The 26,425-nt window shown below is 41.3% G+C and overlaps 2 protein-coding genes across 12 annotated transcripts in view; one reads left to right on the forward strand and one right to left on the reverse strand.

Moving 5' to 3' along the window:
- Positions 1–5,349, reverse strand: part of HEATR4 (HEAT repeat containing 4) — a 60,421-nt gene extending 55,072 nt beyond the window's left edge. For 6 of the 8 annotated variants that reach the window (XR_005363517.1, XR_005363516.1, XM_038545214.1 and 3 more), the window contains exon 1: positions 5,244–5,349. The gene's annotated coding sequence lies outside the window, so the exon portion shown is untranslated. Of the gene's footprint in view, positions 1–1,085; positions 1,118–5,243 lie in introns of all 8 variants that reach the window. The other 2 variants (XM_038545212.1, XM_038545213.1) reach the window with 2 other exon arrangements.
- LOC490770 (acyl-coenzyme A thioesterase 1) overlaps positions 1–15,513 on the forward strand; it is a 42,984-nt gene extending 27,471 nt beyond the window's left edge. For 3 of the 4 annotated variants that reach the window (XM_038545220.1, XM_038545219.1, XM_038545221.1), the window contains 5 exons: positions 5,055–5,523; positions 6,566–6,752; positions 8,379–9,108; positions 12,373–12,575; positions 14,150–15,513. In XM_038545220.1, the coding sequence (XP_038401148.1) occupies positions 8,559–9,108; positions 12,373–12,575; positions 14,150–14,734 (1,338 nt within the window). In that variant the 5' untranslated portion in view covers positions 5,055–5,523; positions 6,566–6,752; positions 8,379–8,558 and the 3' untranslated portion in view covers positions 14,735–15,513. The remainder of the gene's footprint in view (positions 1–5,054; positions 5,524–6,565; positions 6,753–8,378; positions 9,109–12,372; positions 12,576–14,149) is intronic. The other variant, XM_038545218.1, reaches the window with a different exon arrangement.
- Positions 15,514–26,425: the final 10,912 nt, after the last annotated feature.

Here is a 26,425-nt window from a genome sequence, read left to right on the forward strand (position 1 = left end):
TAAGATTTATTTATTTATTCATTCAGAGAGAGAGAGGCAGAGACACAGGCAGAGGGAGAAGCAGGCCCCATGCAGGCAGCCTGATGTGGGACTCGATCCCAGGTCTCCAGGATCACACCCCGGGCTGCAGGCGGCACTAAACCGCTGCGCCACCGGGGCTGCCCAATAAAACAAATCTTAAAAAAAAAAAAAAAAAACCCAAACTAGGGCAGCCCCGGTGGCGCAGCAGTTTAGTGCCGCCTGCAGCCCGGGGTGTGATCCTGGAGACCTGGGATCGAGTCCCACATCAGGCTGCCTGCATGGGGCCTGCTTCTCCCTCTGCCTGTGTCTCTGCCTCTCTCTCTCTCTCTGTGTCTTTATGAATAAATAAATAAAATCTTAAAAAAAAAAAAGATTTGTTTTATTTTACAGAGAGAGAGCATGCCTGCGTGCAAGCAGGGGGAGGGGTAGAAGGAGACAGAAAAAGGGAGAAGGAATCTCCAGCAGATTCCCCTCCAAGTGCAGAGCCTGACATAGGGCTTGATCCCAAGATCCTGGGATCATAACCTGAGCCAAAACCAAGAGTCAGACACTTACTTGACTGAGCCAGCCAGGTGCCCCTACATTTAGTGCTTTTTATTTTATTTATTTATTTTTAAGATTTTATTTATTTATTCATGAGAGAGACACAGAGACACAGGCAGAGGGAGAAGCAGGCTCCATGCAGGGAACCTGACGTGGGACTCCATCCCAGGTCTCCAGGATCACGCCCTGGGCTGAAGGCAGTGCTAAACCACTGAGCCACCCAGTCTGCCTCATTTAGTGCTTTTTTTTTTTTTTTTTTAAATATTTTATTTATTTATTCATAGAGACACAGCTAGAGAGAGAGAGGCAGAAACACAGGCAGAGGGAGGAGCGGGCTCCATGCAGGGAGTCCGACGTGGGACTCGATCCAGGGTCCCCAGGATCACGCCCTGAGCTGCAGGCGGCACTAAACCGCTGCGCCACCGGGGCTGCCCTCATTTAGTGCTTTTTAAACAATTTTCCTTCTGAAGTCCTTCCTTGGGCTAATAATGATAATTGACAGTTATGAAGTACAGACATACCTCAGAGATGTTGTGGGTTTGGTTCCAGACCACTGCAATAAAGTGAAATATCATAATAAAATGAGTCAAGTGAATTTTTTGGTTTCCCAGTGCATGTAAAAGCTTTGTTTCCACTATACCGTAGTTGACGGAGTGTGCAAAGCTTTATGTCTAAAAACCAATGTACATACCTTAATTTAAAAATATTGCTAAAAAATGCTGACCATCATCTGAGCTTTCAGTGAGTTATGATCATGGATCATCATGACAAATACAGTAAAAATGAGAAAGTCTGCAAGATTGTGAGAATTACCAAAATGTGACAGAGATATAAAATGAGCAAATGCTGTTGGGGAAATGGCCCAGATAGACTTGCTTGACACAGGGTTGCCACAAACCTTCAATCTGTAAAAAATGGAATATCCTCTATGGCTCAGTCAGTTAACCATCTGCCTTCAACTCAGGTCATGATCTCAGGGTCCTGGGATTGAGCCTTGCCTCAGGCTTCCAGCTCAGTGGGAAGTCTGCTTCTCCCTTTCCCCCCTGCTCATGCTTACTCTCTTGCTATATCTCTTTCTCTATCAAATTAAAAAAAAAGTCTTTTTAAAAGATGGAATATCTGTGAAGTGCAATAAAGCAAAGCATAATAAAATGAGGTATGCTTGCACTTTGCTAAGGGCTTTACATAGGGAAGATATTATGGTCTTTAATGTTGTATTGGAAGAAGCTGAAGCTCAGAATGGTAAATGAATTGCTTCAGGCCATACGTAGAAAAGCCAGTTTTTGTGTGTGTGTGTGTGTGTGTGTGTGTGTGTGTGTGTGTGTGTGTTTTATGATAGTCACAGAGAGAGAGAGAGAGAGAGAGAGAGGCGGAGACACAGGCAGAGGGAGAAGCAGGCTCCATGTACCGGGAGCCCGACGTGGGATTCGATCCCGGATCTCCAGGATCGCGCCCTGGGCCAAAAGCAGGCGCTAAACCGCTGCGCCACCCAGGGATCCCAAAAAGCCAGGTTTTAATCCTAGCTATGAGATTGCAACTCCAGAGCACTTAACCTCTGTGCCACACTGGCGTTCCAGTAGCTTCTCTCTTTAGGACTTGATTTGTTCCACTTTCTTCTGTGTATTAAATCTAATCTGTGGTATATTTTTCTTCTTGTTACAAGCCTGCTTTTATCTAGATGTCACTAGGCCAGAATTGATAACCTCATTTATATGAAATCATACATGGTTAATATGACATCAGGATTTTTTTCACAGAAGACTAATTGCTCCATCTCTTCACAGTTGTGAAGGCAACATGGCCATGAGTATTTTAAAATTAGACTAAAAAAGTTATGGCAAAAAAAAAAAAAAGTTATGGCAAGGGTAGAATGTGGTCACAAGTGATAATTTCCCAAAACAGTGCCCACTTGTACTGGCTAAAGATAAATTATTAGATGAAAACAATATTCATGTGCTCCGGTGTCTTGTATATTGCCTAACAGAACATTGTATTATTCTCAGCATGCCAGTGTATCAATTCTTGCTCCTAAGGCAGGGAACATTTTGATCCTAAAGACTTGAAAAATGGATGAGGACTGGTTTCACGCCAATGCAACCATATGGAATGATTTTGGGTGTCCCCAGATATATATACCCTTTAGCCTGTGGTATACAGAATCTTTGGTTATAATGCCAGCATCCCAGAAAGAATAACATATTAGCATTATCAGTTATTATAAATTGTCAAGGGATATTCTTATCTAATATGATATCTTGTTGAGAAGAAGGAAATACCTTATGTGTTCTGAAAAGGAATGAGGACAGGACAAAATGTTGAAGGGTTTGGTCAAAAGAGGCTTGTCCTAGATGGACTTAGGATCAGTAGACAAGTGTAAGACCAGGTTCTGTACTTCCCAGCCTATCTGGTTTGCCTTCGTTTGCCAGGCTGAAAATAGAGTTTGATATCTGTTCCAATTTAGTGTTGATATGAAGTTCAAAATTGGGGAACATGTATGAAAATTTTCTTGCAGGATGCCTGGGTGACTTAGCAGTTGAGGGTCTGCCTTTGGTTCAGGGTGTGATCCCAGGGTCCTGGGATTGAGTCCCACATTGGGCTCCCTGCATGGAGCCTGCTTCTCCCTCTGCCTGTGTGTCTCTCATGAATAAATAAATAAGATCTTTCAAATTAAAAAAAAAAAAAACTTTTCTTGCAAAATTCATAGTATTATATAATTGTGAAGAATTATCATTGATTTAGAGCATGGATTATTGCCCCTAGAAGATAAGTCTCTGGGGTCCCACAGTTAGATGGTGCATTAGGCACTTACAGGACAGGTAAGGAATACTGGGGCCCTCAGCAATTAAAAGAGAAGGTGGAGGGCAGCCCAGGTGGCTCAGCGGTTTAGCACTGCCTTCAGCCCTTCAGCCCAGGACCTGATCCTGGAGACCCGGGATTGAGTCCCACGTCGGGCTCCCTGCATGGAGCCTGCTTCTCCCTCTGCCTGTGTCTCTGCCTCTCTCTCTCTCTCTCTCTGTCTCTCATGAATAAATAAATAAATAAAATCTTTAAAAAAAAGAAAAAAAAAGAAGGTGGATAGAGAGGGAAGAAAAAAAACCTATGTATGGATTTTAAAGGCTCCATATTATCCAAATTTAAATGTTACCAACATTGAGGCAAGGCCCTCTCCCAACAAATGGTCCCTTAACCAAAGTCAGGGAGTGCCTGCCTTCAGCTCAGGTCATGATCCCAGGATCCTGGGATTGAGCCCCAAATTGAGCTCCCTGCTAGGGAGCCTGCTTCCCACTCCCCCTGCTTGTGCTCTCTCTGTGTCAAAATCTTTAGAGAAAAGAAAGAAGAAAAGAGGAAAAAGAAAGAAGAAAGAAAGATGAACACATGTCATTCTATACTTAGTCAAATCTGGCATAACTGCAGACCAGGTGATCTGGTAAACAGCAACCACAAGCATTATTTCTGCATCCCTAGGAAACTGGCTAGACAGGCAGGAGTGGGGTTGGAAGGGTTAGGCCACAGGCCCTCAAGTAAAACCTAACAGAAGAAACCAGATTCAAAATGAGTGATCTCTCAAGGTTCTAAATTTAGTTTCAACCTTCTGCTCAGCTTCCCAATCCCCTGCCCTCACCCCCAGATCTGGGACCTTTATTCTACAGAAATAATTGAAGTAGGCTGAATAATTCATGCTAAAAAGTAATACCTTGCTTTTTCCTTGTAATTAAAGGAGCAGAAACCACCACAGAAGGTTAAAAAGCAATAAACCTTAGCACAGTATTTCTGAGAACTTTTAAAAAATAATAGACTCTCACCAACACTCACAGATTCTGAAATTTTAAGGTAGGGACAGTCAGCTTCTAGGACAGTGTTAATGGTCAAGAACCTTCTGCATCGGGATCCCTGGGTGGCGCAGCAGTTTGGCGCCTGCTTTTGGCCCAGGGCAAGATCCTGGAGACCCAGGATCGAATCCCACGTCGGGCTCCCGGTGCATGGAGTCTGCCTCTCTCTCTCTCTCTCTCTCTCTCTCTCTCTCTCTCTCTGTGACTATCATAAATAAATAAAAATTAAAAAAAAAAAACCTTCTGCATCAAGATAATTTGAGGAGCTTGTTAAAATGCAGAATCCTGTGTCCTACATCCCAGAATACTGATTCAGTAGGCCACAAGTGAGGCCTAGAAATCTGCATTTTAACCAGCTTTCACAGGTGTTTTTACACATTAAATTTAGAGAAGCCATACCCCCAACAGGTATCTGTGGAAAGTATGAAGGAAGCTTGATGGTGGGAGAGCAGGATGGGGGAACACAGTCTCTTAACCTGGCTTGTTTCAGACGCTTCCCTCTCCTGCCTCTTTCTCATCAGAAAGTTCCTTCATTTTTCCCCTCTACTTTCTAATTCCTGCCCCTTGCCATGCACTCACACAGATCTACTACTGTCTCCTGAGATTACTACGGAAACTCTGCCACAAACATGATTCTGTTCTAACACTTTTATCTTGCAGATTTCAAAACTGAGGGCCAGAGAGAAGAGACACGACAAAGGCCACAGTATTGGTTAATCCCTCAAGCAATCCTAACCCTTTTGACACGTAATCCAAAGTCTTCTCAACTACTTCAGGCTGCCTTTCATCATTCAGCTGATGCGAAAAGCTCTTTTCAGATACTAGTAAAGTAGCAGTATTTTGAAATACCTTCAAGGTCGCCTCCCTCAACACCTTCTTCAAGGGAAAGCAAGGTTCTGCATCTTAAACCTTCCTTCCTTTCTTAGGTTTCAAAGCTGTTTATATTGGTTACCAGGCAACCACCTCTTTAGAATTCCATGGGTCTACTGACAGAATTTGTGGGTTCAAACAGCGGTATCTTCAGTTATTTATATATTTCCTTTTGTAAACAACTTTGGAAAACTGCATTGTATTTATTGGTTGATGGCACAAGGGATTTCTTGGTCATCCTTTGGAAATAAACCTCTAGGTCTGTGCAACTCAGTATTTTTTCCCCAACAAAGGTTTATAAATCCTGCTGAGAAAGAGGCAAAGCAGGGAACACATGAATACTCAGCTCTGGCATCCTTCAGATTACTAGGCTGATAGAACAAATAGTAAAGTAGAACGGGTCTGTCTTTGGGGTCTTTTTCATTCCCCTTTTGTCTCCACATCCACTTAATTGGATTCCATCTCCCTGCTCCCCAAATCCTGATGATCATCTATTTTTACAAGGGATTTCTTCAAATCCTGTATTTCTAATAGTAAAATCCCAGGCTTCCAGAATACTGGTTTTCAGGAGTTCCTTCATGAACTAACAGCAGAAAAGTTTTCTGGCCATGAAGTTCTGTCTGTCTTGCTGACTGGGGCTATTTAGGTGGTCACCATATTTGCTGACCAACTTGAGCACTCACTTTAGGGTCTGGGCTCAAGCTGTGCTCAGACCCTGGGACCCTTACAAAAGGGTGAAGAGGCATGGTCTCTGAGATGAAAAGCCTGAAAACTAAAAATTTAACAGAATTACCATATGATCTAGCAATTCTACTACTTAGGAGTATATACCCAAAGAATTGAAAGCTGGGACTCTTATACAGGTATTTGTACAGCTATATTCGTAGCAGTACATTCACAGTAGTCAATGTGGAAATAACCTAAAATCCATCAGATGAATAGATAAACAAAATGTATTGTATACATACGATAGAATATCGAACCTTAAAAAGGAGGGAAACTCTGATACATGCTACATATATGGATTGATGGAGATACCTTGAATAGTCAAATTCCTAGAGACCAAAAGGGGAACAGTGGTTTCCAGGGGCTTCAGGGGCTTCAGCTTGGGCGATTGAAAAAGTTCTGGAGAGGGATAGTTGTGTGGTTGTACAACACTGTGAGTCTATTTAACTATACTCTTAAAAATGGTTAAAATGGCAAGTTTTATGTTTGTATAATACCACAATTTTTTTAAAACCTATTTAATTATGAAAGCCATGTTATTTCTTTGTTTTCTTCTTTTTTTTTTTTTTTTTAAGTAAGCTCCATGCCCAGTGTCGAGCCTACGGCGACCCTGAGATCAAGACCTGAGCTGAGATCATGAGTCAGATGCTCAACCAACAGAGCCACCCAGGTGCCCCAGCCATGTTATTTCTGATAGAAATTCTGGGCAAAGAAGAAAATTAAAACTACTAAAATTCTCCAAAGCCTAAGAAACAAGTTTGGGTAACTGTTGACTAGTCTTTTTTTTTTTTTTTTTAATGTATTGATATACATTTTTTCAAGATTATGTGGATCTCTACCTACTCTCAATGTCATGAAAGTCTCCTCATCATATTCTACTCTAACATCTTTAATGGTTACATCTCTTCCGTTATATGACTGCATCACAATTAAATTGATTAAACCAAGTTTATATTGCTAGTTTGTTTCTAACTTTCCCTCTATTAAAACAACAAAATGATAAGCATCCTTACAGCCAATATTTACATATATTCATGAATACTTAGGAGCAATTCCTAAAAAATGTATCAAATATTTTTTACCAGATCACTCTGAAAAGGTCATACCAGTTTGTGCATCCATCACCAGTATATGAGTGTTTTACAAATCTAAAACATAGGACCTATCATATGAGAACAATTAAAGCATAATGGTTCAGAGCACAAACTCTGGAATCTGATTGCAAAGATACAAATCCTAGTATTTCTAATTATTTGAACGTCAGCAAATCAGTTCACCTCTCCTTCCAGGCCTTAATTTTCTCATTAAGAGAAACCTCATTAAGGTTCTTTTAAGGATTAAGAACTAGCTATTTACTTTCTTTAGTTTCTAGGCACAAAATATACTGAAATATCCTACAGAACCAGTGCAAAACTAATTATAGCTATAGGGAATTGCATGATAAATAACCAGCAGGAAATGAGAACATGTGAAACTAGGTAAAAAGGCTTGGTTGGGAAAGTCCTTGAGGGTGGTCTTACTGGGAGCAGTGGCAAACAGGTTTAATGGGCTTGAATCAAGCTTACACAATTTGCAGGTTTCTTTAATCAAAAGAATATGAAAAAAATCATGAATGTAAAATCAAATACAAGGCTTCAGAAAGAGCCTGAAGTTGGATGAAAAATCCATCACTGGGTGGAACCCATAGCTTATGAGAAAGTGGGGAAAAGGTGAGCCTTCCCAGAAGAGAGGGAGAGGACATTTGCCTAAATACAGCAACATGACAATGCAGTATCATAACTATGATGTCATTTGGGTATTTTTACACCCGTAAGGAAGAAGCTGTGGTCACAAAGCTAGTAAAACTCCAGGCCCCCTTAATGTGGGGATGGTGTGGAAGATAAGCCTCTACACAGGTAATACACAAGCAGAACACTATGATGCACACTTTTAACGAAACGTCTTATGATTATTAACGAGAGTGAATTACTCAACAAACTGATGAAAGTCCAATCCAATCCTGCACTCCTCTTAGCCATTAAGAATTTGGCGACTGGGGGATCCCTGGGTGGCGCAGCGGTTTGGCGCCTGCCTTTGGCCCGGGGCCCGATCCTGTGAGACCTAGGATCGAATCCCACGTTGGGCTCCCGGTGCATGGACCCTGCTTCTCCCTCTGCCTCTCTCTCTCTCTCTCTCTGTGACTATCATAAATAAAAATTTGAAAAAAAAAAAAAAAAAGAGTTTGGCGACTGGAGGCTTTCCTAGCTGCCAGAAACTTCAGCGCCCGCCCTCGTGCGGCCAACAAGCTTCTGAGAAGCAGAACTAGGAGAGTCCTCCCCCCAGTAAACTGCAGCATTTTCAGTACGTAATGCAAGTTCACGTGTATCATTTTCGCTCTTGCTTTTAAAGGTACGCCTCTGACCTGGTGGGACAAGAGTCTGGCCCTCCAAGCCCAATTTGGCAGGCTACTCGGCCCCACTGGGCGCGCAGCCTGCAGATGACGGAGCCTGCCACTAGAGGGTCGCTGAGCAGTTTCTAACTTTCTCCACTGCCCAGTTCAGCTGACTCGGACTGAAACCAAGAGGCAAAATGGTGGCCTCCGCCGGCGCTATTCTGCGAGCCTCGGGACTCCGCCGATGGGGCTTCCTGCCGAGGACTCCAAAGCTGTGGGCAGGGGCCCGAGGCTCGGCGACGGTGAGCCTGGAGCCCGCGGGCGGCTGCGCCTGGGACGAGCCGGTGCGCATCTCCGTGCGCGGCCTGGCCCCGGGACAGCCCGTCACGCTGCGCGCGTCCCTGCGCGACGAGAGGGGCGCGCTCTTCCGGGCCCACGCGCGCTACCGGGCGGACGACCGCGGCCTCCTGGACCTGGCGCGCGCGCCCGCGCTGGGCGGCAGCTTCGTGGGGCTCGAGCCCATGGGGCTGCTCTGGGCCCTGGAGCCCGAGACGCCCTTGGTGCGGCTGGTGAAGCGGGACGTGCAGACGCCCTTCGCCGTGGAGCTGGAGGTGCTGGACGGCCACGAGCCCGACGCCGGGCGGCTCCTGGGCCGGGCGCTGCACGAGCGCCACTTCCTGCGGCCCGGGGTGCGGCGGGTGCCGGTGCGCGCGGGCCGGGTGCGCGGCACGCTCTTCCTGCCCCCAGGTGAGCGCCCGGGCTCCCAGGCTGTCCTGCCTGCCTCTCTCTTTTCTCCTGCACTTCTACCCACAGTAAGGAGGCAGCTCCTGACATTGCAGAGACATTCCGTGGGGGCCTCAGAATGGGCCCTGGTGGGGACGTAGCTCTGCCGTTCCAAAACTGAAGGTTAGTTAGAAGACATAGTAAGGAAACGGAAAAGACAGTTTTGTCTTATTTATTTATTCATGAGAGACACACACAGAGAGAAGCAGGCTCCATGCAGGGAGCCCGACGGGGACTCGATCCAGGGTCTCCAGGATCACGCCCTGGGCCGAAGGCAGGCGCTCAACCACTGAGCCACCCAGGGATCCCGGAAAAGACAGTTGTAAGTGAAAACAAAAACATTTATAGGTAGTTCCAAGTCTTTAATGATTATTTTTTTTAAGGAATTTATTTATTTACTCATTCATTCATTCATTCATTCATTCATTCAAAAGAGAGGAAGTGAGAGCATAAGAAGGGGGAGGGGGAGAGGCAGAAACAAACTCCTCACAGGCCGGAGCCCAACCCCGGATCTGTCACAGGACTCTGGGATCACAACCTGAGCCGAAGGCAGACACGCAACCAACTGAGCCACCCAGGTGCCCTAATGATTATTTCTTTAAAAATTTGTTTTTACGTAATCTTTATACCCAAAGTGGAACTCAAACTCACAACCCCCAGATCAAGAGTCCCTTGCTCTACAGATTGAGACAGCCAGGCACCTCTTTAATGATTCTTTAAAATCATCCTCAGTATAGCAACTTTGCTTTTCTCACAGTATACTAAGGTTTAAGAAAATTAGCACGGAGAAAGTCCTCTTGCTATGAACTTGAAAAGCAAAAATATTGGATAATTTTAGCAACATGAAAAGCAGTTGGCCAATGAACACATAAAAAGATATTATCTTAAAAAAAAGATAATATCTTTTTTATGCAAAATAAAGCTACACAATACATTTCACACCCTCAAAATTTGCCAAAATTTAAGTCTGACATTATCAATTGTTGACAAGTACATGGAGTCAAAGGAATCCACATACGATGCTGAAAGGAATAGTTATTCATGTACTCCAGGAAATAATTTTTAACTTAGAAATTTGTATCATGGGCAGCCCGGGTGGCTCAGCGGTTGAGCATCTGCCTTTGGCCCAGGGTGTGATCCTGGAGACCTGGGATCGAGTCCCACGTTGGGCTCCCTGCTTGGAGCCTGCTTCTCCCTCTGCCTGTGTCTCTGCCTCTCTCTCTCTCTCTATGTCTCTCATGACTGAATAAATAAATAATTACATCTTTAAAAAAAAAAGAAATTTGTATCATTCTACTCCTGTATATGTGTACTAAGAGGCATTGTTTGTAAGAGCAAAACAATTGGAAACAGCCCAAAAGTCCCATCAACAAGAGAACTGATGAATATACTGAGGTATGTTTACAGCAGCAGAAGTGATGGACCTGCAGCTACGAGGATCAAAATGGACTAATCTCAAAAAGAATACTGAATGGAACAATCAAGTCCCAGAAGAACACATTCAGTATCATTACATTTATTTGTTTGTTTGTTTCAAAGGTTTTTTTAAATTTATTTATTCATGAGTGTCATAGAAAGAGGCAGAGACACAGGCAGAGGGAGGAGAAGCAAGCTGCATGCAAGGAGCCAGATGTGGGACTCGATCCTAGGAATCCGGGAAGATGCTCAACCACTGACCCACCCAGGTGTCCCAGTATCATTGTGTTTAGATAAAACTCCAAAAATAGGCAAAATAAAATACTGTTTAAGTTACACATATAAGTGATAATACTATAAAGAAAATCAAGAGAGATAAAATACAGGATAGTAGAAAAAGAGTGAAGGGCACAGGTACTCAAAGGGCTTCGATAGTACTGTAATATTTCTTAAGATGCTGGGCATAAAGTGCTTTATTATTTTTAAGGTTTTGCATGTTAAATACACGCTTTTAAAAAAAGATTTTATTTATTTATTTATTTATTTATTTATTTATTATTTACTTATTTATTTATGAGAGACAGAGGAGGCCATAAGCGGGGAAGGAGCAGAGAGAGAGGGAGGGACAAGCAGACTGCACACTGAGCGTGGAGCCCAATGTGGGGCTCGATTCCAGGACCCTGAGATCATGACCTGAATTGAAATCAAGAGTCAGATGGTTAACCACTTGAGCCACCCAGGTGCCCCTAAATACAAGCTTTTTACATAAATGGTGAAAATGTCCAATAAATGGAATCATAAGGGTATGCAGCCTTTTGAGTCTAGGTTAATGCATTTGAGATTCATTTATGCTCCATATATCCAATAGTTCTTTCTTATTTCTTAGTACTACTCCCTCCATTCTGCGGGTGTACTTCAGTTTTATTCATTCATTCTCCCTCTCCCCGGCCCTTTGCCCCTCGCTTGTACTCTCTCTCTCTCTCAAATAAGTAAAAAATATATTTTTTAAAGTGGTCAAAAAGGTGGGGGGCGCCTGGGTGGCTCAGTTGATTAGGCATCTGTCTTTGGCTCAGGTCATGATCCCAGGGTCCTGGGGTCTGGGATTGAGCCCCACAACAGGCTCCCTGCTCAGCTGGGAGTCTCTGCTTCTCCCTCTCCCTCTGCCCCTACCCCCATCCCTGCTCACTCACTTGCTCTCTCAAATAAAGTCTTTAAAACAAAACAAAAGCAATTTTATTGGCTCAACAGTTGAAGGATTGAGTTTCAGGCTGGGTTTCAAGTCTTTGGAGATTATGAATAAAGTTACTACAAACTCTTGCATATGCACTTTTGTGTGAATACAAATTCTCACTTCTCTTGGGTGAATACCAAGGAATGGGATTGCTAAATCATATGGTAAGTGTTTAACCTTATAAGAAATTGTCCAACTGTTTTCCAAAGTGGCTGTATCATTTTGCATTTCCACAAGCAATTTATGAGGACTCCACTTGCTCTACATGCTCTCTAGCATTTGGTAGTGTCAGCTTTGGAGGTGGGGAGAGGGTAATGATTTTGCTTTTTCATTATAAGTTATTTTTAATTACAAAAGTAAGGCATGCTTTCTGTAAAAAATCTGTGAGGCTTTGAGGTGCTGGGTATAGGGGAAATGTGGATTGAGCCTATGCCACTGGATCTTTGAAGACCAGAGGTTGTCTAGCATTTCTGATTGTCAATAGAAAACTCTGACATCACCATGTAGACCACACATGGCTTTTGACTACACTGCAGAGAGTTTCAGGAATAGTTCATTTTTCTGTTTTGTTTCTTCCAAAGAACCTGGGCCCTTTCCAGGGATTGTGGACATTTACGGAGTTGGAAGTGGCCTTCTGGAATATCGAGCTAGTCTGTTGGCTGGCAAGGGTTTTGCTGTGATGGCTCTGGCTTACCATAACTATGAAGATCTCCCCAAGGGCCTGGAGATCCTCCATCTGGAGTACTTTGAAGAAGCTGTGAACTACCTTCTGGATCACCCTCAGGTTGGAATTTCTTTAGGTTTTATGATCTACGTATCAGATGTCCTCATAACTGCTCTTAATTTTCACAGAATCTGATAAATTCACTACAGCCCCTCCCAGTCCCTAATGCAAGCTACTACCATTTAGAGTCACTTCTCATAGACAGTTTCTATGCAATTTTATGTTCTCATATTTCCTGCTAGTAAAGATGTTCTTAGTTGGTTTGGAATTTTAAATCCCAGTATTTTATAGTATATCATAATAGGCCCAGACATGTTTGAAACAGGATATAGGAAGTAGAGGGAAAGGGGAAGGGAATCACTATCTCCAGAAGACAGTAGGTTAAAAGAACTGGGCAGCCAAAGAACTGGAGTAATCAGAAGTGTTTTGAGGGTTATAGGGCTTAGGGTATCCGAGGATCAGGAGATAAGCCTTGCTTATTTTACAGTTCAGAGCTCAGTGGACAGGAGGCTTTGGAACTCTTAGAAAAGGTGATATGGTGCAGTGGCACCAGCATGAATGTGGATAGACAAGAGTTAAATGTAAGTTTTGATTCACAAATTGCAGACTAGCCCCATGAACTTGCTTTTTCCTCCTCTGAAAAGTTGAGATGATAATAATATATCATTTAATTTCTAGTGCTTTTCCTCTAGAAGGAATAAATGGTTGAAACCAATCAAGGGTACTATTGTAGAAGAAGCCCATAAGGAAAAGAAGACTGCTGTTGAGAGGTGAATCAGATGGCCATTTGTAATAGGAGATGTTGGTAATGTTGGCAAGAGCAGTCCTTGTGGAATAGCACAGACCCAAACTACCCTGAGAGGATTTGGGTAAAGAAGGGAAGACAAAAAGAACAACTTAGATAACTGGTCCCCACAAATTTGCTGTAAATGAGAGTAGAAAACTAGGGCAGAGTGGATGTGAGGGCGAGGGTTTGTTGTGAAAATAGAGCAGTAAGTATGCCCATGGGAATGGGCCAGTACAGAAGAAAGTGACGAAGGAGAGAGCTGATATGATTGCAGCAGCAAGTCCTGGAGAATGAGAGTGGAGGAGATACCATGGGCAAGCATCAGGGGGGCCTCTAATAAGCACAGAGGGAGTTTGGAAACCCAAGAGAAGGCAGAGAACTTGAGCTCCTGTGGAATTAAGTAGATCCTGCAGGGGGAAAAGAGGAGGAGTTCCTACTGGAAAGCTTTATTTTCTCCAGCTGGTATGAAGAGCTGACAGTGAAAGGGAACAGGGTTAAAGGTTAAAAGGTTTGAGGTTGTAGGAGAGATGTGATACGGTCTTCTGGAGAAGTGGAAAGCAAACTTAAGTGAAATGAGGCAGGATGGATGAGAAACATGGATGCTGAGAACCCAAAGTATCTAGTATATCCTCTACATGGTTGTTGAAATCACCAAGAATGATGATGGAGCAATTGCAGAAAGGAAGATAAGAGGGGAAGAATAAGTCAATACTCTAAGGTTGCAAAAGCTGGCAAATAGTAGAGCCCAGATTCAGGCTTATTTCTACCTACTTTCCAATTCTGGGCACTGCTCATCAATTGCACTGTTCATGGTCTCATTCTCCTTCCTCCTCTGTCCTTTTCTCAGGTAAAGGGTCCGGGAGTCGGGCTGCTTGGCAGTTCCAAAGGAGGTGAGCTCTGCCTCTCCATGGCCTCATTTCTGAAGGGCATCACTGCCTCCGTCATAATCAATGGCTCCGTGGCCAATGTTGGGGGAACCTTACACTACAAGGATGAGATCCTGCCCCCTGTGGGCCTAGACTCAAATCGAATGAGGGTGACCAAAGACGGCTTGGCAGACATTTTGGATGTCCTGAATAGCCCGTTGGAAGGAGCTGACCAGAAGAGTTTCATTCCCGTGGAAAGGGCTGAGAGTGCCTTCCTGTTCCTTGTAGGTCTGGATGACCACAACTGGAAGAGTGAATTCTATGCTAACGAGGCCTCTAAGCGCTTACAGGCCCATGGTAGGGAGCAGCCCCAGATCATCTGTTACCCTATGGCAGGACACTACATTGAGCCTCCTTACTTCCCCATGTGCCGGGCTTCCCTACACACCTTGGTGGGTGGTCCTGTCATCTGGGGAGGGGAGCCCAGGGCTCATGCCATGGCCCAGATGGATGCTTGGAAGCAGCTCCAGACTTTCTTCCACAAACACTTGGGTGGGGAAAAGTAAGTGGTGGGAAGAGGCAGCTTTTTTTTTTTTTTTTTTTTTGAGGCAGCTTTTATTTTACATAAACCTTATGCCACAGCAACACATGGGAGTGACAATAGTTTCAGTCCAGGAAGGAGAAGAGCAGCTGGGGAAGGAAATATGCTTCCAGGGCACCAACTGTATGTCAATCATTTAATCTTCACAACTATGGGAGGCAGGTGAAAGAATATGTGCAAGCACAAGCTGTTGTTCACAACATTTTAAAGCAAATACAGTCTGTGAGAGCCAATGATTGCTATTAACAGTTCTTTAGTTAAAGAAAGATGACCCCAATATCAATCTAAAACTCTCTACCCTAGTAATGAAAATTCAGATATATGCATATTGGGCATTATAAACTAGCAAGGTTGTTTCTCATAATTAACCAGAAAGGCTTAGAAATTGATGGTTACATCCATGGGCCATAAGACTAAACTTCCGGAGTGGAGAGGTATTCAAGATAATATTTACAAATAATATTTGGAAACATATTTACAATTACAGAAAAAGAACAGGAAGATTATTAAGATGTAAACATGGCAACTTGATCTTTTTTTCTTAATATAGATTATGATTTCTATAATTTATATTTCCCTTCCTTTTTTGTTTTATCATTGAATTTTCTAAATTGCTACATTACTGAAAATTCAGATTCAGACAGCACCTAAATAAATCAAATGTCATTGTGAAAAAAAAAAGCTGTTAGTAAGGGTGCTAACTAGAGGCTTGTGGTCTCTGGCTCTACCAAGCCAGAACTAAAACAGAAGAAAATTGAGAGCCAAAAGAAACAAAAAGGTATGAAAGAGTTGAAGATTGTTTGTTTTTTACACTAAGAAAATGTAGTGCTTATACTTTCTAGTCTCCACTCACCTCAGCCAGCTCAGGGATGCCTCCTCTGCCCATGGCCAATAATGTAATGGCGGGCAGGTGGCTTTCTCTTTTTGTACTACTGATTGTGCTTTCTGCATGTTTTCCTTGGCACATGGGCAAGAAAAACCAGACTGGTTTAACTATACTCTCCAAAGTAATTTCTTCACTGTTTATCATGCTGGAATACCGAGTGTCCCCAAAGAGTCTGGAGCAGGTTTCTCTGAGAGAGCCTCAGGACAGAAACAAAAGGATGTTAAGAGCGTGGATGACCATGTCCCTTGTAGACTGGGCCCTTGCAGTGGACCCAAGGGGGAGAGGAGCCCCTCCTTTAATCCCTTCTGAAGTAAGATGGCTGTATAAACAAGTGGGGGAAATAACATTCTAGTGTAGAGGTAAAACAGAATAAAAGTGTCAAAGGGTCATTATTATATAAGGATGGGACAAACCACATCTAACTTGGTGGAGAGGTGGGGAGGACTTACAAGAAGTGGCATTTCAGATAGGACTTGAAATATGAGGAGGGGACCCCTGAGTGGCTCAGCGGGTTTAGCGCCGCTTTCAGTCCAGGGCATGATCCTGGACCCCCGGGATGGAGTCCCCGCGGGGCTCCCTGCATGGAGCCTGCTTCTCCCTCTGCCTGTGTCTCTGCCTCTCTCGCTCTCTCTCTCTCTCTGTGTCTCTCGTGAATAAATAAATAAAATCTTTTTTAAAAAATAGGATTTAAAATTGGTTTATGGCTTTTTTTCTTTAAAGATAATATATGTTTATTGTAGAAACTTAGGAAATACTGAAAACTATAAAGTAGTCAAAAGGCAGGTAGCTATACTTAATTACTCATTACCAAAGTGTACGTTATGGAAAGAGGGACAGGGAGTAACTCTGGAATGGAGAAGGGTAACAAACACTACCTTAGCCAAGTAAACATCAGCGATAAATTGTGTTGATTCCATATAACCTTGATATGACTGACATGCTGAAAGTGGCACTTCACCTCTGCAGTCTTCCTCCCCAGAAACTATAACTCTAGGCTGATCATGAGAAAAGCATTAAGCATGTCCAAATTAAGGGATGTTCTGCAAAATACCTGACTACAATACAACTGTCAAGGCCATCAAAAACAAAATGTCTGAGAAACCATCACAGCCAGGAAGAGCCTAAGGAGACATGACTAAATGTAATATGGTATCTTAGATGGGATACTTGAACAGAAAAAGGGCATTAAGGAAAAACTACAGAAATCTGGACAGAGTATGGAGTTTACTTAATACTAATATACAATATTGGTTCATTAGTTGTGACAAATGTGCCATAGTAATGTAAGATACTAACAAAAGGAGAAAGTATGTGCTGGATATACAGAAAATCTGTTATTTTGCAACTTTTCTGTAAATTGAAAACTTTAAAAATAAAAGGTTTATCTAAGTATTTAAAAAAGAAAGCACAATTAAAATTTTGGTATACTTCATTTCCTTCCAGTCTTGTATATACATATGTGTATTCATATTTTAACCATATATATAGATTTTTATCCTGCTTTTCTCGGACCTAACATCTTACACTGAGCATGATACCAAACCTCTAAATGTTAACAATATTTCATAATCTATAATTACTTTATTTATTTATTTATTTATTTACTCATGAGAGACACAGAGGCAGAGACACAGGCAGAGGGAGAAATAGGCTCCACGCAGGGAGCCTGACATGGGACTCGATCCAGGGTCTCCAGGATCGCGCCCTGAGCTGAAGGCGGTGCTAAACCGCTGAGCCACCTGGGCTGCCCTATAATTACTTTTTTAAAAAAGAATTTATTTATTCATGAGAGACACACAGAGAGAGGCAGAGACACAGGAAGAGGGAGAAACAGGCTCCATGCAGAGAGCCTGATGAGGGACTCCATCCTGGGACTCCAGGATCATGCCCTGAGCCAAAGGTAGACGCTCAACTACTGAGCCACCCAGGTGTCCCCATAATCTATAATTACTTAAGTGGTTTTCTATTTGGGGGCATCTAGGGTTTATTTATTTATTTTAAAGATTTTTATTTATTCATGAGAAAGAGAGACAGAGACATAGGCAGAGGGGGAAGCAGGCTCCCTGCAGGAGATTGATGTGGGACTCAATCCCAGGACCCCGGGATCACGACCTGAGCCAAAGGCAGACACTCAACCACTGAGCCACCCAGGTACCCCTGGACATTTAGGTTTTAAAAACAAGTTAGCTGTAATGATTAGTGTTGTGATTATGATTATTATCTTTGTAAATTCATTTCTGTGTAGATTACAAACCATTTCCTTGGGATGTAGAAGACTTCCTTATTAACTCAAGAAAGAATAAGGCTGAGAATATGTTTCTCCTTTAGGGATAATGAATAGGTTCCATACAATTTAAAAGAAGATTCTAGGGATCCCTGGGTGGCGCAGCGGTTTGGCGCCTGCCTTTGACCCAGGGCGCGATCCTGGAGACCCGGGATCAAATCCCACGTCGGGCTCCCGGTGCATGGAGCCTGCTTCTCCCTCTGCCTGTGTCTCTGCCTCTCTCTCTCTCTGTGAGACTATCATAAATAAATAAAAATTTAAAAAAAATAAAAAAAATAAAAATAAAAGAAGATTCTAGTGGGATGCATGGGTGGCTCAGCAGTTGAGCCGTCTGCCTTCGGTTCAGAGTGTGATCCCAGAGTCCTGGGATCGAGTCCTGCATCTGGCTCCCTTCATGGAGCCTGTTTCTCTCTTGCCTGTGTCTCTGCCTCTGTCTCGCTGTGTCTCTCATGAATAAATAAGTAAAATCTTTAAAAAAAAAAAAAAAAGAAGATTCTGGTTTAGGGGTGCCAGGGTGGCTCAGTCGGTTAAGTGTCCAATTCTTTTTTTTTTTTTTTTTTTTAATTTTTTAAAATCTTTATTTATGATAGTCACAGAGAGAGAAAGAGAGAGAGGCAGAGACACAGGCAGAGGGAGAAGCAGGCTCCATGCACTGGGAGCCCGACGTGGGACTCGATCCCGGGTCTCCAGGATCGCGCCCTGGGCCAAAGGCAGGCGCCAAACCACTGCGCCACCCAGGGATCCCGAGTGTCCAATTCTTGATCTCAGCTCCCAACAAAATTAACAAAAGCAGACCCACACAAAGATATATTGTAATTAAATTGGCAAAATATAGTGATAAAAAAAATTTAAAAGCAGCAAGGCAAAAGAAGATGGAAATTTACAAGGGAAAACCCATAAGGTTAGGAGGAAATTTTTCAACAGAAGCTTTACAAGTCAGAAGAGAGTGGCATGATGTATTCCAAGTGCTGAATGGGAAAAATTTGGAGCCAAGAATATTCTATCCAGCAAGGCTATTATTCAGAATAGAAGGAGAGATGAAAGAGTTTCCCAAACAAACAAAAAATAAAGGCGTTCATGACCACTAAACCAGCCCTGAAAGAAATATTAAAGGAATTCTTTAATATTTAATATGGAGATCAAAAATGACAGCATAAAGGTAGGAAACACAAAAGCAGTAAAAATGAATATTTCTGCGAAAAGTCAGTCAAGGAATTCACAAAATAAAAGGATATAAAATATATAGCTAAAATGTGGGAAGGAGAGGGAAAACTTAAACAGTTATCAACTTAATATAGACTGCTATATGCAGAAGATGTTAATATACATACCTAGTGGTAACCATATATCAAAACCCACTAATATACATGCAAAAAATAAAGAGAAAGAAATCCAAATATATCAATAAAGAAAAGTGCAGAAAAAATCTTCAGAAACAACCCCAAACAAACAATAAAATGACAATAAATACATACTTATCAATAATTGCATTGAAAACAAATAATTACATTGAATATAAATGGACCAAATGCTCTAAACGAAAGACATAAGGTGACAAAATAAATAAAACCCAAGATCTACATATATGCTACCTACAGACATAAAGACACCTGCAGATTGAAAGAGAGAGAAACATCCATCATGTAAATGGATGTCAAAAGAAAGCCAGAATAGCAATACTTTTATTGCATAAAATTGACTTTAAAAAAAGATGGGGGATGCCTGGGTGGCTCAGCAGTTAAGTGTCTGCCTTCGGCCCAGGGTGTGATCCTGGAGTCCTGGGATCAAGTCCCATATTGGGCTCCCTGCATGGAGCCTGCTTCTCCCTCTGCCTATGTTTCTGCTTCTCTCTCTCTCTGTGTGTATCTTATGAATAAATAAATTTTAAAAATCTTAAAAACAAGGGACAAAAAGGACTCTATATAATAATAAAAAGGTCCAACAAGAAGATATAACAATTATAAATATTTATGACCCAACATGGGAACGCTCAAATACATAAAACAGTTAATAACAAACATGAACTAATTGATAATAATACAATAATTGTAGGGGACTTTAACACCCCACTTACATTGATAGATCACCTAAGCAGAAAATCAGCAAAGAAAAAATGGCTTTGGATGACACACTGGAGCCGATGGAATTTCACAGATAAAATCAGAACATTTCATTCTAAAATAGCAGAATACACATTCTATTCAAGTACACACAGAACATTCTCTAGATCACATATTAGCTCACAAAACAAGCCTCAACAAATCCAAGATTGAAGTCATACCATGCATCTTTTCTGACTGCAATGCTGCGGAAACTAGAAGTCAACCACAAGAAAATATGTGGAAAGATCACAAATATATAGAAGTTGAATAACATGCTACTAAACAATGAATAGGTCAACCAGGAAATAAAAAGAAGCTATCATTTCACAGAGCCCATATAAAGAAAAAGCCCTATCTTTTTCACAGAGCCCATGTAAAGTGAAACAAAGGAAATGCAGGCATTAGTGATGTAATCTATTCAGATTTATGAAGGAGAATCAGCGAGTCAGTTGAGTATGAATTAGTACAGTCTCAAATAGAGCAAGGTGAGAGACATCTCTTTTTCCCTACTATGGTAGAAATATTTCTGGAATATCTGATTGGAGAGTAAGTTTCTTTCCTGGAAATTGAATTATTAATTACAATAAAATCTAACTGAAGCATAAATAAAGTATAAATGTAGTTACAGCTTCTTACAAATAAAGATAGTGTCCTTCAGGGTGACCTGGACAGAGCAGGTGAAAGAGAACCAGAGTTGCAAGGGCACATGTAATTTTTATTTGAAAGATGCTTCTTTTTCTCCAAAGTAGATGACAAAGAAAGAAGGGGTGCCTGTCTGGCTCAGTTGGAAGAATGTGAGACTCTTGATCTCGAGGTTACCACTTTGAGCCCTACGTTGGGTGTAGAGACTACTTAAATGAATAAAATAAATGAAAAAACTTTAAAAATTAATATAGGACTTAAAAATAAAATGAATTATACAACACAACCAAATGGGATTTATCTTAGCTAAGCAAAGCTGGTTCAACATTGAAACAATCTATTAATTGGGGGGCGTGGGTGCCTCAGTCAGTTGAGCAACTGCCTTCAACTCAGGTCATGATCTTGAGGTCCTGGAATAAAGCCCCAAGTTAGGATCCTTGCTCAGTGGGGAGGTTGCTTCTCCCTCTCCTTCTGCCTCTCCCCCTGCTTGTGTGCTTTCTCTCTGTATGGCAAAAAATAAAATCTTTTTAAAAAATCTTTTAATGAAGTCCATCATATCAACAGGCTAAAAAAGGAAAATTACATGATCAGTAGATGCAGAAGAAAGCATCTGACAAAATCCAATACCCATTAATGATAAAAATTCTCCGAAAAGTAGGAATAAAGGGGAACTTGCTCAAATTGATAAAGAATATCTACAAAAGCCCTACGGCTAACATCAAACTTCTAGTTTCTCACTAAGATCAGGAACAAGGCAAGGATGTTCCCTCTCACTACTCCTTTTTAACATCATACTGGAAATTCAACCTAATGCAATAAGACAAGAAAAGGAAATAAAAGGTATTCAGATTGGGAAGCAATAATTCAAACTGTCTTTGTTCACAGATGACACGATCATCTTTGCAGACAATACAAAAGAACTGACAAAAAAGCTAGAACTAATATGCAATTACAGCAAGGTTGCAGTATACAAGGTTAATACACAAAATTCAATCACTTTCTTATATACCAGAAAAGAGCAAGTGGAACTTGAAGTTAAGAACACAATACCAGGGACGCCTGGCTGGCTCAGTCAGTTAAGTGTCTGCCTTCGGCTCCGATCATGATCCCAGACTCCTGCGATCCAGCTCCACCTTGGGCTCCCTCCTTGCTCAGTGGGCAATCTGCTTCTCACTCTCACTTTCCCCTAACTTCATGCTCTCTCTCTCTCTCTCTCTCAAATAAATGAATAAAATATTTTAAAAAAAGGAATGCCTGGGTGGTTCAGTGGTTGATCATCTGCCTTTTGCTCAGGTCATGATCCTGGAGTCCCAGGATGGAGCCTGAGTCAGGCTCCCTGCTCAGCCAGGAGTCTGCTTCTTCTGCTCCCTCTGCCCCTCCCCCAACTCATGCTCGTTCTCTCCCTCTCTTTCTCAAACAAACAAACAAACAAACAAACAAATAAATAAACAATATTTTTAAAAGTGGACAAGAGACTTGAGCAGATATCTCAACAAAGAAGATATATAGGTAGCAAATAAGCACGTGAAAAGATATTCAGCATCATTTGTCATTAGAGGATGACAAATCAAAACAATGAGAAATCACTACGCACCTATTAGAATGCCCAAAACCCAGAATGTTGTCCACACCAAATACTGGCAAGGATGTAGAGCAATAGTAACTGTCATCCATTATTAGTGGGAGTGCAAAATGGTACATCCACTTTCAAAGACAGTTTGGCTATCTCTTAAAAAAACTAAGGATACTCTTACCATATAATCCAGCCATCCCCTTCTTTGGTATTCCAAGGATCTGAAAACTTATATTCATGCAAACATCCCATTTTCTGACCATTACCTCCACTTTCCCACATTCCCTGTCTTCTAACTCACTGTCTCTAGTACTCTGATTAAGTCCTTCCACCCACTAGGGCCTATAATCCATTAATCCCTCCAATTTTTTTTTTACTGTGCCCTTTCTTAGCCAGTCAAATATAACCATTTCCTTCCAAATACCATCAACCTTCACTTCTTCATACTAGTTTGGCAGAATTCCAGCCCTCGTTAAATACTCTCTGGAAATTCTGCATTTGCATCAGGGCACTTGAATGTGGCTGGAGAAAAAAAACAAAAACGACTATACTGACTGTCTCACTTTAAATCTCATATCCTTATAGATTTTTAAGATCTCTTTGTTCTCTCCCACTGAACAAGCTTGAGCAAGGTGCACTGCCAGCAGTCCCAGGCATCTTCTTCCCAGACTCAGCCACAATACAGCAACTGTACTTGTGATGCTGGTGTTCACCCTGAGCCTTCTGCTCCATCAGAGTCCTCACTCCCTCACCCAGTGAAGCACCGCACACTCCACTCTCCTTCTAGAACCCCTGTGAGCTGCATGTCCCGCTGGTGGGAAGCCCAGTGCACCAGCTTGTGATGCCCCTGCTCCTCCCAGCTGCCTCTTCCCCACCCTGCAGCTTATCTTGGGGTTCAAGACCAAGGACATCATCAAGGAGCATTGCAGGGACTGTTACAGGGTGAAGAGGCAGATGTAGTTCCTTTCATTGTGAAATAATATACAAAACTACATTACTTCCTTGAGGAATGGTACCATCTTATTGAAAGAAAAATAAAATTTAAACATTGCCTAATCAAAATAAATAAAGTAAAATAAAATAAAATCTCTTTATTCTCAGGGTGTCTGGGTGGCTCAGTGGTTGAGCGGTTTGCCTTTGGCTCAGGTGGTGATCCGGGGGGCCTGGGATTGAGTCCTGCATCAGGCTCTTCACAGCCTGCTTCTCCCTCTGCCTATGTCTCTGCCTCTGTCTCTGCCTCTCATGAATAAATAAATAAAATCTCCAAAAAAAGAAAAATACTTTTTATTCTCAGTCACTGAGATGAGTAAAAATCTCTCAATTTGATTGGGGATTTTTTTTCTCCTTTCAGTTACAATGATTTTGCATTTTATATTTTCAGACTGTTTTTAGAAACATAAAATCTTCCTATTAAAGCAAACTTTTCATCACCATACCTTTAATTACAAAAAAAAAAAGACTCTTCTAAGTAATACTTTTTGCCCTAGTTTACTTTGCTTGAGTTAATATAGCCACAGCAGCTTTATTTTTGTTAGTATTTATATAGTATATATTTTTCTTTCCTTTCACTTTGAATCTTCCAGTATCTTAATATTCAACCTGTGTTTCCTCCAATAAGTAGCATGTAGTTTAATTTTTCAAAAGCCAGTTTGACAGTCTTTGTCTTTTTACTGGATTACTTAGTTCATTTATGTTTAATGGAATTAACATATGGAGTTTATATCACCATTTTACTATTTGCTTTTTTGTTGTTGGTGTCACTTTAAACTCATATCCATAAACCTTAAGTAGGCCCTTAATAATCAGTGTGCATGGTTCATTTCAGCTCCTTCACTGCCAAACCTGGGGGGGAAGAATTGCTTTAGTTTCTCTGCCTTCTCTTCAACTTCAATGACCAAGGAATAAAGGACTTCATTTTCTGTGGCACCAAGCAATGAACTTACACAAATTCCCATCATCACATTGACCCACCTAAAAGCATTTGTACTCCTATAATCTGTCTTCTTTCCTCTCATTATAGATGAGCAGTTCATGCTTCTATCTTGTCAACGCTTCTACTTGCTTTCTATTTCCTGTACCCTCTTGTCTATTCAAAGGCAAGAATTTTCTCTTGCCTTCTCTTTTTTCTATATTTTTTCTTCTCTTTTTTCTATATAATTCCCATCAGCTTAAAACATGCTGTTATTTCTGCCATCTTAAACACAAAGTAAGAAACAAAAACTTCTTGGGGCTCCTGTCTGGCTCAATTGGAGGAGTGGGTGACTACTGGTCTTGGGGTCATGGGTTTAAGCCCCATGCTGGGTGTAGAGATTACTTTAAAAATTAAACAAAACAAACAAAAACAAGCTTCTTAATTCCATTTATGTCCAGTTTCTCTGTTCCTCTTCATCATAAAATTTCCAGAAAGAATTATATCTACTTGCTGTCTCTAATTTCTCTTCTGCAATTTTCTCTTAAAATTTCCTGAAATCTTTTAAATTCAAATTTTTGCCTCCACTACTACTTCACATTTTAATTAGTTTGTAAGAAAAACATTGCAAAAATCCTGGAAATTTCTTAGCAGAATTTTAATTGAAGCCTTTGCATAATTAGTGAGCAAGAAGAAAAGATTAATATTATGATTTAGAACAACCATTGATGAGCTTCTTCAATTTGATTTGATATATCTTGGTGAGAGATCTTTTTTAGCTAAGATAGCATTTAAAACAAAGTATAAAACAAACTGAACCTAGAACTAGACATTTAAACCACAAAATTGTAAGTATTTTAAAATATACCAAAGCAGTTTAACTTACATGGTTCACTCCAAAAATAAATGTATTACATTTACTTAAAATACATACGTAAAACATTTACTTAAAATACATAAAAATAGGGCAGCCCGGGTGGCTCAGCGGTTTAGCGCTGCCTTCAGCCCAGGGCCTGATCCTGGAGACCCGGAATTGAGTCCCAAGTCGGGCTCCCTGCATGGGGCCTGCTTCTCCCTCTGCCTGTATCTCTGCCTCTCTCTCTCTCTCTCTGTCTCTCATGAATAAATAAAATAAAATAAATCTTTAAAAAATACATTAAAATAGAAAATACATTTACAATGTATTATGTAAATGTTATATGAATATTTTAATAAGAGAAAAATGTCGATATTAAAATAAGGTGCAAAATTATTTTAAAGTACTATGTATCTTATCCCATTCTTTAAAAATTTTTGTTGCATTTCAGAAGCTTTATTAAAATATACATCACATATCATAAAGATCACCCTTTTAAAGTATCCTATTCAGTGATTTTTAGTATATCCGTAGTTATCAATCATCAATACTATCTGAATCCAGAACATTTTCATCACCCACAAAAGAAACCCCATATCCATTGGCAGTAATTTCCATTCCCTCCTCCTCCAGCTCCTAGCTACCACTAATCTACTTTTTGTCTTTGGATTTGCCTGTTCTGGATATTTCATGTAAATGGAATCGTATATTATGTGGCCTTCTGTGTTTCCCTTCTTTCATAATATTTTTACACTCCGTCCATGTTGCAATATGCATCAATACTTCATTTCTTTCCTTTTAAGTAAGCGCTAGGCCCCACATAGGGCTTGAACTCATGACCCCAAGTACAAGAGTCACATGCTCTACTGACTGAGCCAGCCAGGTGCCCCTGAAATGAATATTTTATTTCTCTTTATGGCTGAATAATATTCTATTGGAGAGATGCTATATTATTGATCCCTTCACCTGTTAATGGATATTTAAGTTGTTTTCTGTCAGGAGCTATTATAAAGTAAGCTGTTATGAATGTCTCTATACAAGTCTTTGCGTGGACATATGTCTTCTCTTGGGTATAGACCTAGGAGTGGAATTGCAGGTCAAATATTTACTCTGTGTTTAATATATTGAGGAATTGCCAAACCATTTTTCAAAGAGGTCATACCATTTTATTTATTTTTTATTTTATTTTTTATTTATTTATGACAGTCACAGAGAGAGGGAGAGAGAGAGAGAGAGAGAGGCAGAGACACAGGCAGAGGGAGAAGCAGGCTCCATGCACCGGGAGCCTGACGTGGGACTCGATCCCAGGTCTCCAGGATCGCGCCTTGGGCCAAAGGCAGGCGCCAAACCTCTGCGCCACTCAGGGATCCCCGTCATACCATTTTACACTCCCAACAACAGTGA

The sequence above is a fragment of the Canis lupus genome, chromosome 8, assembly GCF_011100685.1.
Source record: "Canis lupus familiaris isolate Mischka breed German Shepherd chromosome 8, alternate assembly UU_Cfam_GSD_1.0, whole genome shotgun sequence".
In the NCBI taxonomy this organism is placed as follows: domain Eukaryota; kingdom Metazoa; phylum Chordata; class Mammalia; order Carnivora; family Canidae; genus Canis; species Canis lupus.